This window comes from Manacus candei, unplaced genomic scaffold (genome assembly GCF_025592945.1).
Source record: "Manacus candei isolate 608988 ecotype Guabito, Panama unplaced genomic scaffold, ASM2559294v1 h1tg000014l, whole genome shotgun sequence".
Taxonomy (NCBI): domain Eukaryota; kingdom Metazoa; phylum Chordata; class Aves; order Passeriformes; family Pipridae; genus Manacus; species Manacus candei.
This window is the reverse complement of record NW_026138062.1, coordinates 66,718,427-66,734,345: the sequence shown is the minus strand read 5'-3', so window position 1 is coordinate 66,734,345 and position 15,919 is coordinate 66,718,427. Positions and strand designations below refer to the sequence as shown.

At 39.6% G+C, this 15,919-nt stretch overlaps 1 protein-coding gene across 2 annotated transcripts in view; it reads right to left on the bottom strand.

Annotated features, from left to right (window-relative positions):
- The window catches only part of APP (amyloid beta precursor protein), a 203,032-nt gene that overhangs the window by 71,577 nt on the left and 115,536 nt on the right, over positions 1-15,919 (bottom strand). The window contains exons 6-7 of one of the 2 annotated variants that reach the window (XM_051779758.1): positions 14,618-14,820; positions 4,388-4,555 (exon numbers count right to left, since the gene is read on the bottom strand). In XM_051779758.1, coding sequence (XP_051635718.1) covers positions 4,388-4,555; positions 14,618-14,820 — 371 coding nt within the window. The remainder of the gene's footprint in view (positions 1-4,387; positions 4,556-14,617; positions 14,821-15,919) is intronic. The other variant, XM_051779760.1, reaches the window with a different exon arrangement.

Sequence of the window (15,919 nt, the reverse complement as noted above, 5' to 3'; positions counted from 1 at the left end):
GGCTCAGATAACCCTCCTACAAGTTCTTTGATTCCCTTCATGCTTGGGAGGAGGTCCTCAAAGCACATTTTCTTCAAGCATCTTTGCAGCACTCTGCTGCAAGGTCATTCTTTTTCAGCTTGCCATCATAAGTTTAAATATTTATGAGGGGAAAAAAACCCATTAAATTCTTCACCTGTCACATCAAATAAAAATACAGACAGAAGTATTCTGACCATGCCTTCTGCCAAGGTTGTAAACAAGAGCTATCAAGTTCCACAGAGTAAAAAGAACCAAACCAAAAAATTCTGTGGTCAAACCCAACAAAAAAAGGTACAGCAAAGTGTCCACAAAAATACCTCATACTAATAAAATTCTTAGTGTTTGAAATTATCAGTAGTCTAACTCTTGTATATGAAACTTTTTGAATCCTAAACTTTACCCACTTGCTTATTAAAAAGGCCCAGTCCAATACTGGCTCCATGTGTGGTTCAAAGGTGAAATAAAAGTGCAAATTTATATAGATAAAATGAGCAATCGCCCAGTAAAGAAGCAAAAAATAAAAAAAAAAGATGGACAACAAGAGTATCATCTTGTAAGCCACTGTTGTAAAAAAAGCAGAACGAGTGGATCCCCCATATTAGTCAGTCTGGTGTACCATATTTAATCTACACTGTGTGCAATTCCATGTATACTATTAAATCGTAGCTTTCAGTGTGTTTCTTCTCATATCTTCCACTCAAAATAATGCATCTGCCACTTAAAAATCACCAAGAGATTCAGCAAGTTTGTAAGTTCACAGTGTTTAGCCCAAAGAAGAAATGCTACTCTACCTAAATTCACCCAAAAACTTGGGATGGTGCTCTGAAACGATCAAAAATAAACTCATGTGTGACAACATTTAAACCTCCTACTTGCCTTCAGTGTTTACTCAAGGAAGGAGGGAACTGATGACACCGAGCACTGTTGGTTCCCTCTGTTGCAAGTCACACAATTCAGTACAGTGATAAAAAAACCTCCACCTATCTATAAAAGGCCGTTTTAATGTTATGTCAGAGTTTTCAAAAAGTGACTGTGCTACCAGAACACAGCTCATTCCCACTTCAGGTGAGGAACAAATGAAAATACAGTGCCGTGAAGGCTCACAGCAGCTCCTGCAGCTGAGGTGAACTGTCTCCTATGGAACTGCTGACAAATGAAGCACATTTCAGAGAATGGATTTTTTCAGCTCAAGTCCCCAGATTAAGACTTGAACATTAATGTAATTTCAAAGTAGTGCTCATTAACAAAAATTTCCTGTAGCTTTAATGATGTTTAAAATGCAACAATTAACAGATGAGTAAAGAAAGGTAGTACAATAGATTACTTTTCAGTATGATAATAAGACAGAAATCATTCCTTTGATAGCAGTAATATATCATTTTTGCTTATTCTTGTCAATACATACCCATTCTGAGGTCATTAAATCCGAATTAACTGCCTGACAGATCCTAATGACTTCAAAGGAGCCATTATGGACAGTCACACAGTAGAACTTTGAATTGTTGTATTGAACAGAAACCAGACAGTACTGAACATTCTTATTAAAAATCAATAGAGACCGAGCATGTGGTCTGGCAAGCTGAAGGAACTGGTAACAAGATCCTTCAAGCCCTCTACTCCTAAGGCAATTATGTATCAATTTCCACGGAGCTGGGTGATGAACAAAAAAAATGTGACAGCAGTAGCTCCTACCCAACAGAGAAATTATTTTTGTCAGACCTCAGAGCTCCAGTCAAATCTGCGGATCGTGGAGGGAGCCTAAGGCTTTCCATGACAGGACAGACTCACCTTTTCATGTCAAAGAGACTTCAGCAAAGAAGCAGAATAAAACATGAATTTTATTTTTTTTTTAAGACAAAGTGTTAAGCATATTAGTATTCAGATTTCATAGTATATGAGTATTTGTGACAACAGAACATCCCACTACAGAAGAGAAACTCGATGCTATCCACTATTGCATGTTACTCTGCAAAATCTAACTACTTTATCCTGAAAAGCAAACTAGAGCTAGACAAAGGAAAGCTGTGCTTTAGCATCCATCCTGGCTCTGGCCTAAGAGAGGCTTACTGTTTTTTTTTTGTTAATAGGACACAAGGGAGCAACAATAATGTGAACATTGGAGAGAAAAGGAATGAAGAAGCAATTAAATAAATAATCATGAAGTGGGGAGGAGGAGGCACAAAGATCAAATAGAAAGACTAACTTGGAGGTGAGAGAGGAAAGAAAAAAAAGGATAGGAGAGAAAAGGAGTGGCCTAGATGGAAACCTCTCCACTGTTTTTCTTTTCTTCTGTGGGATTGGAGCGAGGGTGGTGTCCGTGATACCTCTTTCAGCAACATTATATCAGTACTAAACACAAGATGTCACTTCAGTGCTGAAACATATTGTATTTAGCACTGCTAACTATTTTCATTACAATTTCTATTCAGTAAAATGATGAAGAATAAGGAGAAACAGCACAGTGAGACTGAAACAGTACATGAAATCAGAAGAAAAAGTTGCTTTAGGAACAAAAACAACAACGGTATAGATCAGGGTATAGAACACACTGACATAACATGAAAAACCAAGAATAAAAATATAACTAAAATAGCTTGGAAAGTGTACCCTTATAGACTAAAATGTGTGAGAAACTACTGAAGAAAAAAAGATAACAGGAAAAAAAACCTCTGGGAGATACAAAATCAGCTTGAGTTGTGCAAATGAAGTCAAGCAGCTCAAGTACTCAAGCCAGCTCCATTTTCCTTGAAGAGAAAATGACTTAGACCAAAAATTGGGAATCCCAAAATACATGAAGAGAACTATGGAAAGAACACAAATGGCAGTGGTTTTGGCACTGTTTTACTGAAATCAATCTGAGGAAGAAAACACCCAACCCAACAACTTCTATGAGACAGAGCAGAATCTCCAGGGCTTATCTGAATATCGTAATGAACTCGATACATAGCGAACTTAGAAATTGTTTCCTATTTCACTTTTGACTTCATATGCTGCAAGAAAACTGCCAGTCTTAGAAGAGAAGATCATTTATCCTTGCAAACAGAGAATGCAATCAGAGACAAATCATGCTTTGCATCTCTGGAAACATCTTAACTAACACAGGAACCTGATGGTTCAAAACGTCCTGTTAGTAAACACATTAGACTTCACTCCAACCTACTGCACAGATCTCTCTTTTCACTACATCTTATGTCTTGTTGCAGAAGCTGATCACAGTCCAGGAGGTATCCTCCTCACTCACATTGTGGTAGATTTCTCCATGTCCCTCCCTGGAGCTTTGCCATGAACAGCTCTAAAAGAGGCTGTGATGAAATGCAGCTGGAGCACTAGAGCACCAATCGTGCCTCTAGGACTGCTGTTGTTTCTGCTCCAGTAAAATATAGATCAGCTCCTCTGCTCCATGACACACAAAGCACCCCTTGCTAGGGCTCTGCTTTTGTTTGTGTGCATTTTTAAGCCTTGTGCTTACTGCAAACACTCCTAGGCCCACTTAGGAAAATATTTCACTAAAAGAAGCCCTAATATGCTGCTTCTGTTCTGCTCCTCCATGCCTTGTGAACAGGTAGGGCAGTGAGATATGTACTCACTCTTCAATGTGCCAGATGTAAATGGCAGCCACCACTCTCCCAAGAGTATGTTCTTGCAAGGCAGACGGGAGGGGAGTGTTCCACAGGCTCTCAAAACCCAGCCAATAAATCTAGGGTCTAATTCATCAGCTTCAGTGCCCTATGCTGGAGAAAGCTGTACTTCTCAAACCAAAAATAACAGTGCAAACACTTTTCTTCAGGGAAAATGATCACCAAAACATATGGCTGAATTAAAGTAAGTGGGAGGTGATCCACATCCACGTGCACTGCAGGGAAACCTAAAAAAATCAAATGTCATTTCCCCTCGTTTCATTGCAAACACACACCAAGTATTCAATCAAATCAAACCCAAACAAACAAAAAGAAAAAAAAACCCTGGAAATAAACATTCTGTTATTTTTTCAGCTTTGATTAGAAAAAGGTCAGAAACACATGAAAATACACTGTAAAAGCTACGAGCTATTTCTAAACTTACCTGAGGCTTCCCTAATGCCAGTGATTTTTCCTGTACATGCATTGTATGTGCACACACACAGAGAGACACACACAAAACATCAGGAGGCTTGGGCAGAAAATTAAGAGAAGGTGAGTGCGAAGGCCTGGTCTAAGGAAGTGTTAAGCTCTAGGCTACCTACTGTAGACCCCACCTACAGCACCAAGAAGTCCCCCACTCCCACGCCAGGTTAGCAAGAGGCTGAGGAGGATCTAGCAGTGAGCGGAGGTGTGGACAGACCGCGGCCGAGGTTAGTGAGAGCCCAGGCCCCGTGGAGGGCACTTACTGACGCTGCCACAGACCGCCATGCAGTACTCCTCCGAGTCAAAGTTGTTCCGGTTCCCGCCGCAGCCGCCGTAAAAGAAGGGCGCGCACTTTCCTTCGGCCACGTCAAAGTACCAGCGGGAGATCATCGCGCGGCACGGACCCGTCTCGGCTTGCTCAGAGCACACCTCTAGTCACAGAGACCCAGAGGAACCACATTTAGCGTGTGCACGGGATCGCCGCGGTTTCTTCATTAGGTGCCTCTCCGTGCCCACGCGTGGGAGCGAGGAAGGAGATGCACCAGGAGGTGTTTCAGGGAAGAGGAGACCCTTCCCCAGAGACAATGAAGGTAGATTGTTGGACTGACTCAGATTCCTGCCATTAAGCCTGCCCATACTCTTATGATTTTATGTTTTAGCAACTTCATCCACACACACCAAGGGGTGTTGCCCTCAAAAAGCTCCAGCATGGTAGCCATGGTACCAGTGTGACATTTCATCTGCTTCCAGGCCAGAGGGTATAACCACTGCTGACTGTGGGGTTTGCCGACAGCCTTGGGCAGATTCCTGCCCATGCAGCCCACTCCATACCCATTTGGAAGGGGAACATCTGAAATTAGGAGGAGTGACATTTTTTCCTTTTGTTTTTTAGCTATATATCCCCTCTCTGACCAAACTGAGGAGGTTTCCTAGCTTATACAAACAAAAAAAATCCCAAAACTCATTTACACATTATTGTGGAAGACAAATTCTCTTTAGACACCTATTTATATATAGTCACTGTTGAAGTAACTCCCTTTTGAAAACCTCCCAGCACAGGGTTTTTAATTCATAGTTCAAGGGCTCACATATATAACATTACTGTCAGAGCTTGAACCCATCCATAGGAGGAAATCTCATCTCCAGTGAATATACATACAGGAAAAAAATTAAAAAGGTTTGTGCTTGTGTTTCACTGTGAGCTGCAACAGTCTCTGCCTACATTCTGCAACACCTGAAAACCTGAGGGAAGAACCAAACCACACAAATTAAAGGAAGACAAAGCAAATTCTGCCTGCAATTTGGAGTTCAGCCAATTACACATGTAAATGTATATAGCCCTTTACCAATAATGTTCCAAACAGACAAAAACAGTTTTATCTTTCAATGTGCTGCATAAGTCATTTCAAATCTACATAATGTTAAACACCAATACACCCCTCATTTGCTTTCATCCCACGCGCTTCATCGGCAGACAAACTGCCACATTCAACTAGAGGCTTCTCAAGTCTCTGCATACATTTGAATTTTGAGGAAAGCAGATCCCTGAAGGTTGAAAGGTAGGAAGAAATATCAGTGCATTAGCACTGGAACTCTCCTGCACACTCAACACCTCTCATATGTTGGCTACAAGGAATCCCATTTTTCAGAGTCTGTTCTGATCCATCAATTCACTAGCCTCGAGAGCACTGCTATTTATAAATAAATTTTTATGTCCTATCATCACTGGCAGTATACCTACATTTCCTTAAATATACAATATAAGAACAATTCTACTTGTGTTTAACTTATTCACATATTCTAACTATAAATAAAGTCAAGAATCAATTTTAGGGAGCATATATTTGATCTGAAAGAAACAGATCCAAGTGTATGCACCCCATCAAGGATGTGCAACAAATGCTGCAATTCTGTATCAAGCAATTAGGGGGAAAGGAATACTAAGTTTCTTACTAGCAGAAAAAAACAAAATAAGTATAATTAATTGCACAGCCCATTAATTAAAATTAATTGTATACTACCATATGATTAATTATAGACCATTTTTAGTATACAAGTGTTTCTTCTGATTTATTTTAAAATCAAATCCAGCCATGCTGCCCAATTATACAGTCAAATCTTCACACAAAGCTAACTTTGCACAGCCTTGGAAGAGCTGCCACACGTCAATTAAAAATGAATAATGACTCTTGACATTAACCAGACAGGTATAATCAAAAGAATTTTTACTGACAGAAAATGTCATTTCAAAAAAACACAAAGGTCTCAACAATTCAGTCTTTCACAGTTAATGTTGACTACGGGCCAACCTCTACCCACACCAGCAGGTGCCTTCTAGGTTTCCCTCAAAATGCTAGTTCTGCTAAGGAGTCTGATTTATTTTATTTTGCACTGTTAAATTTTATGAGGAAGGAAACAGTTCACAGATTTAATCTGAAATTTCCCTATAGGTACCTCTCTGACAGAAATAGCAGCAAAGATTTTCTTTGAACATGCAAAAGGGAAGGCGATTGTTTATCAAACAACCGACACCAGTGGTAGCAAGGAATGGGCTCTTTGGTAACTTAAATAATTTATACACACAAAGATGCACTTGAATGAGTGTTCAGGAAACCACAGAGTAACATATTAAAAAGAGTAAGCCTGAAGCACTGCAGCTGAGTACAGGCCCCCTGCCTGACCTGTCACCTCCCACCAGGCTGGTGGTGACATCCTTCCCCCCAGCCCACACAGCCAACCCTACTGCTCTTGGGGAGACCTAAATGGTAATTACATCATCACAGAGAGAAATGTTCTACTGTGTTCCAAGGTTTATGACCTAAATGAAGAATAAACAAGAGAAGGGGAAATGCTCTTGTTCACTGTTTCATGCCTACTCTGTCTGAGGGAAGCTGGGGTTGGTCCAGCCTAGGAAACTTCTCTCTCCTGTCATCCTTTTCCCAGTGTCATCAACTCTGTCCACCATTCTCTGTGGAGGGCTCAGAGCAGTGCTCCTTCACCCCTTCTTTGGGGCAAAGACACATTTTTAATCTAGCTTCACTGCCTGGGATATGGTCCCACCACTCCTGCTGGTGGGCCAGATGCTCCTCATGTGCCTCTCCATACCCCCACCACTTGTCCTTACAGAAAAAAGCCACTGCATTTGGTCCTCAGCTGCACCACCTCAGCTGAGAAGATGGGGAAATGAAGTGCTGAGATGGGAAATTCAGTGGGTTTCCTTGGGCTATTAATCCAAATGCCATTTCCCCTTCCTTTCACTGCTACCAAGTGCAGCAGTTAATGCCTACGATGCATAAGCTATATTACCAGATATTAGAAGCAGGCAGGTAGCACACACTACTAAATGACTCATCAAAAAATTAAAAGCTGTCTTTGCTTCATATATCAATCCTGTTGCTGAAAACTGATGCAAAAGATGAGATTCCTTCTGCAACTGTGTAATTTTACTTGATACCACAAATAATTTGTATCCAGTGAGCTTTGCTTTGCTTAAGGGACTTGCTCACTCTTCCCTCTACAAAGATGCATTTTTGCCTTTGGCTTCAGGAAAATGGGTAAAATTGAAGAGGACAAGCCTTTACCACAACTGAGATTCATAAACAGTCCAAATTTTGTTTTCACCCGCTTAGAGTTTTCAAACCATCCTTCTCCAACAGTCAAAATTTCTCCCATCCTCTCTATGTCCTAAACTGAAGACCCCAGTAACCAATATCTCCATTCTCCAAAACCTTAGATATGGCAAACTACCTCTGAGGTAACCGGGAAAGTATAATTCAACTTTCCTCATTTCAGCTTCTTGAGGCAAAATCAGTTGTTTCTAACCAAGCAGGTGTTGCTTTGCTTTTAAATTAAATAGCTGAAGTGATATACTGAAAACTAATCAGTTACACTAAACATTAGCAACATTTTTTCCTTGAAAAGCACAGATTTGAGCACCCTAGGAAATACACAGTCTTCAAGTATGTGGACATTGATTTATAGAGGCTTTACACAAAGTACTTTCATAAGCACTCATTTACCAAAATGCTGTAAGTAGAGCTCATTAGAATTTATGTACAAACATTTTAGATACTTTTGATGATCAGTTTTTACAGAGGGAAATATATAGTTCTGAATGGCAGCTTAAATTTTTCATTACCATATAATTTTTTTTCCTGTTCCTTGAAGAAAACTGATTTCAAATCAAAGTGAAATTATAATTACTTTCTTTAAAATCTCAAATCCATGCTTCCCCCCCCCATGGGACTTACACTCTGAACACCAACATTTTCAACTGAGGAATCTGAAATAAAATGTAAACTTCTAACAGGGAAAAAAATTAAAGCCATATTTACATATTTCTGTCTCTGTAAATGTCAAGGTTACTCAATATTTTCTTCAGGATTTGAATTTATTTACATGATCATGAGAACTAAGCTCATTTAAATGCTGGCAGTCACCACCAAACCTTAAACCAGAAATTTAATTTTAAGAGATTCAAGAAAAAAAGGACAAACAGGAGGAGTTAGACTACTAACTCCACTCTCTCTTGGAAGTTGGGTCCTGTGTGTAGTTTACACCTCTGATAAACCTATCAACCTTCATGCTACAGTAGAAAGGTACCATCATGCTGGCTTGTAAGTACTGAAAGTTCTTTCAATTAGCCATTGAAATGGAAAATTTATTGTATTGATGACCCTTTCTGTACTTACCAGCCCTTCAAGTTTGAAGTTGATATCCTCAAGTACATACAAATCGTACTGGGAGTATGAACCAACTCACCAGCACTGGCAGGTGTCTCTCAAATAGATATCATGAGGTATATGCTCCCCTTCATCATGCACTAGAATATATAAAATTACAACTGGAGTAGTTTTGGCTTCTGCCTTCAGGAACTGAGAGCTATAGTTTGAGGATATTAATATGCATGTATCTATATTAGTCTTTATTTCTTAACTAGCTGAGTAAAATTAGGCAAGGGTAAATGCACTGTTGTCCTTTAGTTACACTCTTTGTGTTCTAAAAAGGCACAACATTGTTTTCCTCAATGAATTAATCAAAAGGGAATATTTAAAGATAATTTCATGGAAACAAAACTTCCTCATTCTGAATATATGGATAGAAGAGGCAGCCAAATTTTAGAGTGAGCATTCAGAGACAAAAGCTAATTTCAGAAGAGGTTTTTGGAATTAGGAGAAGACAGCTGTGAAGCTGGCACAAGCTCTAGGAATAAAGTTGGTGTACAAGCTAAAACACTTTTTCCAGAGAAAAGATAAATGATGACTCCTCAATGCAATACTGAGGACAGCTCTTCAAGAACTGTTAAATACCCTAAAATTGAAAGTTCCATCCTGTGCAATTAAGATTGAATTTCTTTCTATAATGTTTATTCCTAAGCTACTGCAAGGGCATATTTAGAATTTAAAAAAAAAAAAAAGTAATTGTATACTTGGCTAGAACACAAAGCCTTACAATTCTGAAGCGGAACAGATATTTGAAAATACATTTTCTATTTTTTGTGCACAACAAAACTACATTTGGAACTAAGGTGCCATAAAGTTACCACTGATGGCAAGAACCCAAACAAAAAATCCATCTTGAGTTTAAATGTAGGTCAATATAGTTTCATGAATTTATGCATGTTTTAGAAAAGGTATTATTTCCACATAACTTCACAATTCTGCTAAACGTGGCAAGACAGTGACTATGAGGATTAGTACAAAAGTGCATTCCAGTCTTTTTACACAGCAAAACAAAATGTGCAATTAATTACTGCTTCAATGTAGTAAATGACATTTCCTCTAGGGAAACAGATTCTTGGTAGATCCTCGGCAGGAGATACTTCAAAGGAAACTACTCTCCACCCACCAGATTTACAAAAAACAACACTGTATTTAGTATTTCAGAACTTTTGCCCTTGACCCAAAAAAGTAATAGTATATTGCATTTCTGTCAACAAGACTACCAGATCATAAAAAAAAGCAAAATATAATGAAATATTATATTATGGTGGAATAGCTGTGCTTTAAATTATAATGTGTCATTAAAAGCTATCAGTTAAGTCTAATGTAAATCCATTAGGTTAATTTTATCAGCTCTTGTTCATATGTTAGAGTAGACAATCATTCTTAATGAATATTCCACAGTGAAAAAATCTGGTACAGTTATCCAAATGTGTATTATTCATATAGCAATCTATGTTTTCGTGATAGGGAATACAATCACACATTACCCCTTTCCAACTAGAGCATATTGCATAGTCTTGAAGCCTAGAAAGAACAAGGAATTTTTACTTCAATAGAACGATAATAACCTTTCAAAGAAGAAAGGGTGCCCAGAGAAGTTTTGGACTCCCTATTACTGGCAGTGTTCAGGGCCAGCTTGGATGGGCCTTGGAGCAACCTTGTCTAGTGGAAGGTGTCCCTGCCCATGGCAGGGGAGTTGGAATGAGATGATATTTAAGATCCTTTCCAACCCAAGCTATTCTATGATTCTACAATTCTACGTAAGTGGGGCAAAGTTATGGAGCATGGGAAAAAAAGCCCAATTAATCTAGCATATGCTACTAATATTATCCCAATATTCCCAACTGGCAGGTCTAGCCACCAGAGTTAACCTCTCTTGCCTTAGAATAGATTTAAAGTCTTTCACAAATAAAAATCTTCAGAAAAAAACCTCCATGCTAGATCAATAATGCTAAGAGGTACCACACCAATATCAGGCTAATTCTCTCTTGCCAGGAAACCAGCATATGGTCTCTCACTTGCAACTCCAGATTGTAAACATGGTTAAAACGTCATGTCAGGCAGCGCTGCTTAAATTCTTCCCTAACTGTTTAAAGAAATCCACCTGAATTAGAGAGAACAAACCCAACTGCTAAAGGGCAATATTCCACTGATAGAGGAATCCCCCACATCTGCTGAGAGATATAGACAGAAGCTGCCAAGTGTTTTGTGCCGGGCTGACCCCACTGCTCCCCTTCAGTGAGATCTGATTGACCGTGATGTTGACAGGAAGCACTAAGCCAGAATTGCTTATTCTTTGTTGTATGGCAAGAGGGACTGATTTTTCTTGTCAAATCCTGCGTTGAAGGAGAGCAGAAATGAAGCCACGAACATCTGCACGTGAGGGGGAGCAGCGCTCCTGCTTGCCTGTCACATGCTGGTAGAATCACCCGGAGCCTGGATGCCTCAGAAGCAGCTCTGCGACACCTGTGACACTGTGACAGTGACAGTAGAGATCAAGCCACTCCCTTGCCTAAATCCTGGCCTGCAGAGTCACTTCCCTTGCTCCACACAGAGACAAAAATCAAGAGCCACAGTTTTCATGCAGGGCTTCATAAACGAGCCATACTTTCTTCAGCACAAATTTAGTGCTAAGATCTCCCTGTGACTGAAGGTGAAAAATGTAGATGTGCCAATAATTTCACTGTCTGAATTCCTGCAATGGAAGTCCCACAATCGTCTGGATTTAACATCTGAAGCCCAGCAAGAGCATATCTAAAAGTTTAAACTGGGTCTGTTGCTATACTCCATATGAACTGAGAGTAAAGATAGTCTCTCACAAAAGGTAGGAAAATAAATACTGGGCTATGGAAAGTTTGTTCATATTTTTTAATAAACACAAAAATATGGTTGCTGCAGAAACTGAATAAAAATACTATCCTCCTGCCAATGGATCTCCCTCATTCCCTAGGCAAGACTAATTTCCTTTTCTCTGAAAATAAGTTTTCAAGCGGCTCTACTATTGCTATTTTGGTCACGATTCATTAAAATATGCAGAGAAATAAAATTGCCTGAAAAATTGATTCTACAATAGCTCAAGTGTCTTTAAAGTATAACATTACATTTATGCTTTTCAATTATTTATGGCTGATGGCAACCATTCCACTGATTTGAGGGAGAAAGGGCTCAGAACCAGCCCACAATGAGACACTAATTCATAGCTTTAGAACAGTTGCTCTTTGTTGATTTCACATATGAAAAGCAACTCCCCTTGAATTGGACAAACCTACTGTGCTCTTTATTGCTAAAGACGTAATATTAGTTACAGCTTCATAAAACACACATAAAACTGCCTGTAAAGGGTCTGTGAAAAGCATCCTAGGATATGTTTTATGAAATGCTTGGGCAAAGCAGTCTGGAGCAGAGTTACATACACAAGAACAAAGCTCCGACACTTCATCTGGAGAGGCTTTCAAAGTGTCTCTGTAGTATGGACAAATTCTTAATGTGCATGCTGTCTACAAGGTCCCTCTGCCTCTTTCATTTACACTGACAATGACAAACTTTTCTGTTTGCAACAGCAAGACACCAGCAGATGCTCACCACAGAAGTTCCTATGCTGGATCTGCTGCCTGCATCGTGACTACAGGGACCCTGTGGGAAGCTTTCTCTCATGTGCAGCAAGGGAATAAAAGCAAATAAGCTGTAAGTCATTGGGACACTTTTATGTTTATAAATATGCACTTTGCGTAGTGCAGCTCTGTCAGATACCACTTACACACACTCAGGGACAGTCCCCACGCTATCCGTGCCCCAGGAGGGCTGGAGGTCAGGAAGCCCAAAGGTTTGTGGTAGAACTGCACTGAAAACTTGTACCAGTAACAGATTGGCCTCACCTCACTTGCACCCAGGCATGTTTCCCTCACAGTCACCCAAGGTAGGAAGTTTTAGACTTGGGAAAAACAGCACACTACCATCTCATGATCAGCTTTCTCATCATAAAATCAGAACCTTTCTAATCATACCTTTCTAAAAGACTTCTAAGAGGTGGCTTCAATAGTTCACCTCATCTCTTTTATATTTTACATTCATGTGATTATACACGACTTTCTTGAAGGCTAAGCATCTTAACCTCTTTGAAATGTCACCCTCAGAAAAAAAACATGTTCTACCTAATTTGTCCTCATTTCCACTCATCCAAAATCCCATTAAAGTCAAGTGTACTTATTTTCTTTTTTTTTTCCTCTCAATATTCGTGTACCAGCGAGAGTACAGCGTTTTATCCCCAGGTGGTAAAAGCTCACATATGGAAATATATTTAATTGGTTTAAAGATTTAAACATAAACTCCTCCCACCCCCTTCCTCACTGAAATGGCTCTCCAACAACTGAGCAAAACACTCAACAGTTATATAAGACAGAAACGCACAAGACTGCGTTGCCAGCCTTAGAAAGAAACATTTGCAAGTGATTTAGCAAAGCTTTAAAGCTTTTGATTAGCGAGTTAATCTCCACGTAGAATGAACAGAAAAGCCTAAACCGAGTGTCTCTGCTTTTTCCCAAGCACCTTCTGTACCTGGCAGGTGTGATAAATCATAGCCAGCACACTGCTCCAAACCTGCTCTGACAAACGCTGGCACCACGGCTCAAAAGAAAAGGACACTGCCACATGCAAAAGGTAAGACTCTGATGGCACTGAAGTCCAAAGCATCCAAGCATGCAGAGAGGAAAGAAGCCAAGGCAGATGTTTTCTGCCTCATTTCACAACTGCCCCAATAGCTGCCATTTTCCCTCTGCCTCCTACATGTCACAATTCCTTTCTTTTAAAATGTAGTCTTTAATCTCATTTCCTGCCACCATCTCCAGCACTTATTGGTAAAGATATAAGCACTGCAGAAAAAGTGGCATCTATCTTAGTAAGATTTATACCACACTGGACTGTACTTATTAAAATAGAAATACAAGAATAATTAATTCAATTATGTATTGTAAGAGAAATGCAGCATTTAAAAATACTATGTTGCTATGTTGTCCATGAACTAGGGTAAAATTCAAAGTTTAAAATGCAGTTATGTTAATAACTACAAAATATCCTGAAAAACAAATTTTAAAAATGTAGAATTCTTTCTCACTCCATGTCTTCTTTTTTGGGCAATGCATTCCTATTTCCTCTTTCCCTCCCCAATACAACGCATTTGTTAGGATCACTTTTCTGCATAGTTATTTCTAAATTCTCCTATTTTTACTGAATTACTAATTAATGGAGAAACATTGCAAACAGGTATCTAATAGAAATCACACAAAATGACTCATCACTGCTGTTAATATGAGAGACCAAACCAGCTCGTGCTTCTTCCTGATTGGAACTGACACTCCCTATCCTTCAGCAACACATGTGCATGATAACCCACACACAGTTTCCTGTGTTATTTGCTACATATGGCAGCTGAATTTTATTTAATGTTACTTTAAAATAAAAAACCCAACCCTTCTGTCTCCGTCCACACCATGCACAACAAACACACTTCATGGACAGAGAGGCTCTGCACCATCCATGCGCCAGGAGGGCTGGAGGTCAGAAAGCCCAAAGGGTTGTGGCAGAACTAACTCCAAACAATATTTGTCATGGGAAAGGGAAAGGCAAGGAGATTAAACGTGCAAATTACAAAAGTCAAAGCACAACAATACTTTGGATATTTTGCTGTTTGGAACATTGTTTTGTTGTAAAGGGCAAATGTGCAAAGCAGCAGGATCAGTTTTCCAGCCCCGAGCCCAATGCCCATGAATTTACCTCTGACAACCTCTTCCACAGACTCTGTAGTTGTGGTGGTTGTGGTTGCAATACTGGTAGTTCTTTCAGTTGCCTCCTCATACTCTTCCTCTGTCTCTTCTTCGATTTCATCACCATCATCATCATCGTCATCAGCATCTTCATCTTCCACAACTGTTAGCTCCTCATCTTCCTCTGCTTGTTCTTCTGCTGCCTTATCATCACTAAATGAAAAAAATGGTCATGATGTGTCAGCAACAAAATTATTTCAAGATAACATGAAGACCATTTTATTCAAAAACTCTGTAAGGACAAAAAGTTACCTGTTCTGCAATTTCCCTCCCTTCCCTTTAAATAGAAAAGAAAGAATCGGGGACTCTGGAAAGTCTCAAATAGTTAGAAATCTGAAATGCTTAACCAACCCCCTCCCCTCCAAAAAAAACCAAACCAAAAAACAACAACAAACCAAACCCAAACAAACAGCAAAGAAAGAAAAAAAACTAAAAACCCCCACAAACAACAACTGCAGTGGGGAAACTAGCAAGATGCCACACTGGAGCTCTGCCTTTTCCACAGGGATGGAAAAAGAATCCCCATCAGCAACACCATATTTTCGCAGCCGAATAACACTGCAAAAATGCTCACTCCATGCTGCCGTCAACTAGTCAATTTTTATTTTGAAAACAGGGTCAAATTTGCTCAAAATGTATTCACTTGATAAGCACACAGAAGCAAGAGTTCCTCAGGACTCTCTCACCCAGGAGACAGCTTATCCAGAGGCTCCCTGTGGACCACCTTCATGCCTTTCAAAGAGAACTACCAAGTGCTGAACTGACCTCAAATTATCTCTGCTGATGAGTTTTTTCTTCTGCTGATGCAAGTGTTGTGTGAATGGAAAGGGCACTTCTACAGGACAACAGGAAGACATACTGAAATTGGCTATCAAATGCATTTGGTGGCTTAATATGTCAAAAATTTTCTGGGATCACTCTTAGTTCTGAATGATACATGAAAATGCCAAAAAATGTTCACTCGGTTACTGCTCCTGCTGCCTTTGAAATGCTTCCTAAGCTCAGTGCCCAGTTGTGGCAAGGTTTCAGGTTTGTTAACCTGATCTTCTAATTGAAATTTACTACTAATGAATAAAGGATCTTTAAATACTCAAATATGCAGTGACTTTTTGTCACCTTCATGCACAAGTGGGTGCGAATCTTTTTCATAGCATCGTATATGCTTGAGCAGCCTTCTAAGTGCAGTTAACAACTTCTCTCCTCCACCTCATTTTGGACACCATGCCTGTAATACTTCATTTTATATTATGTT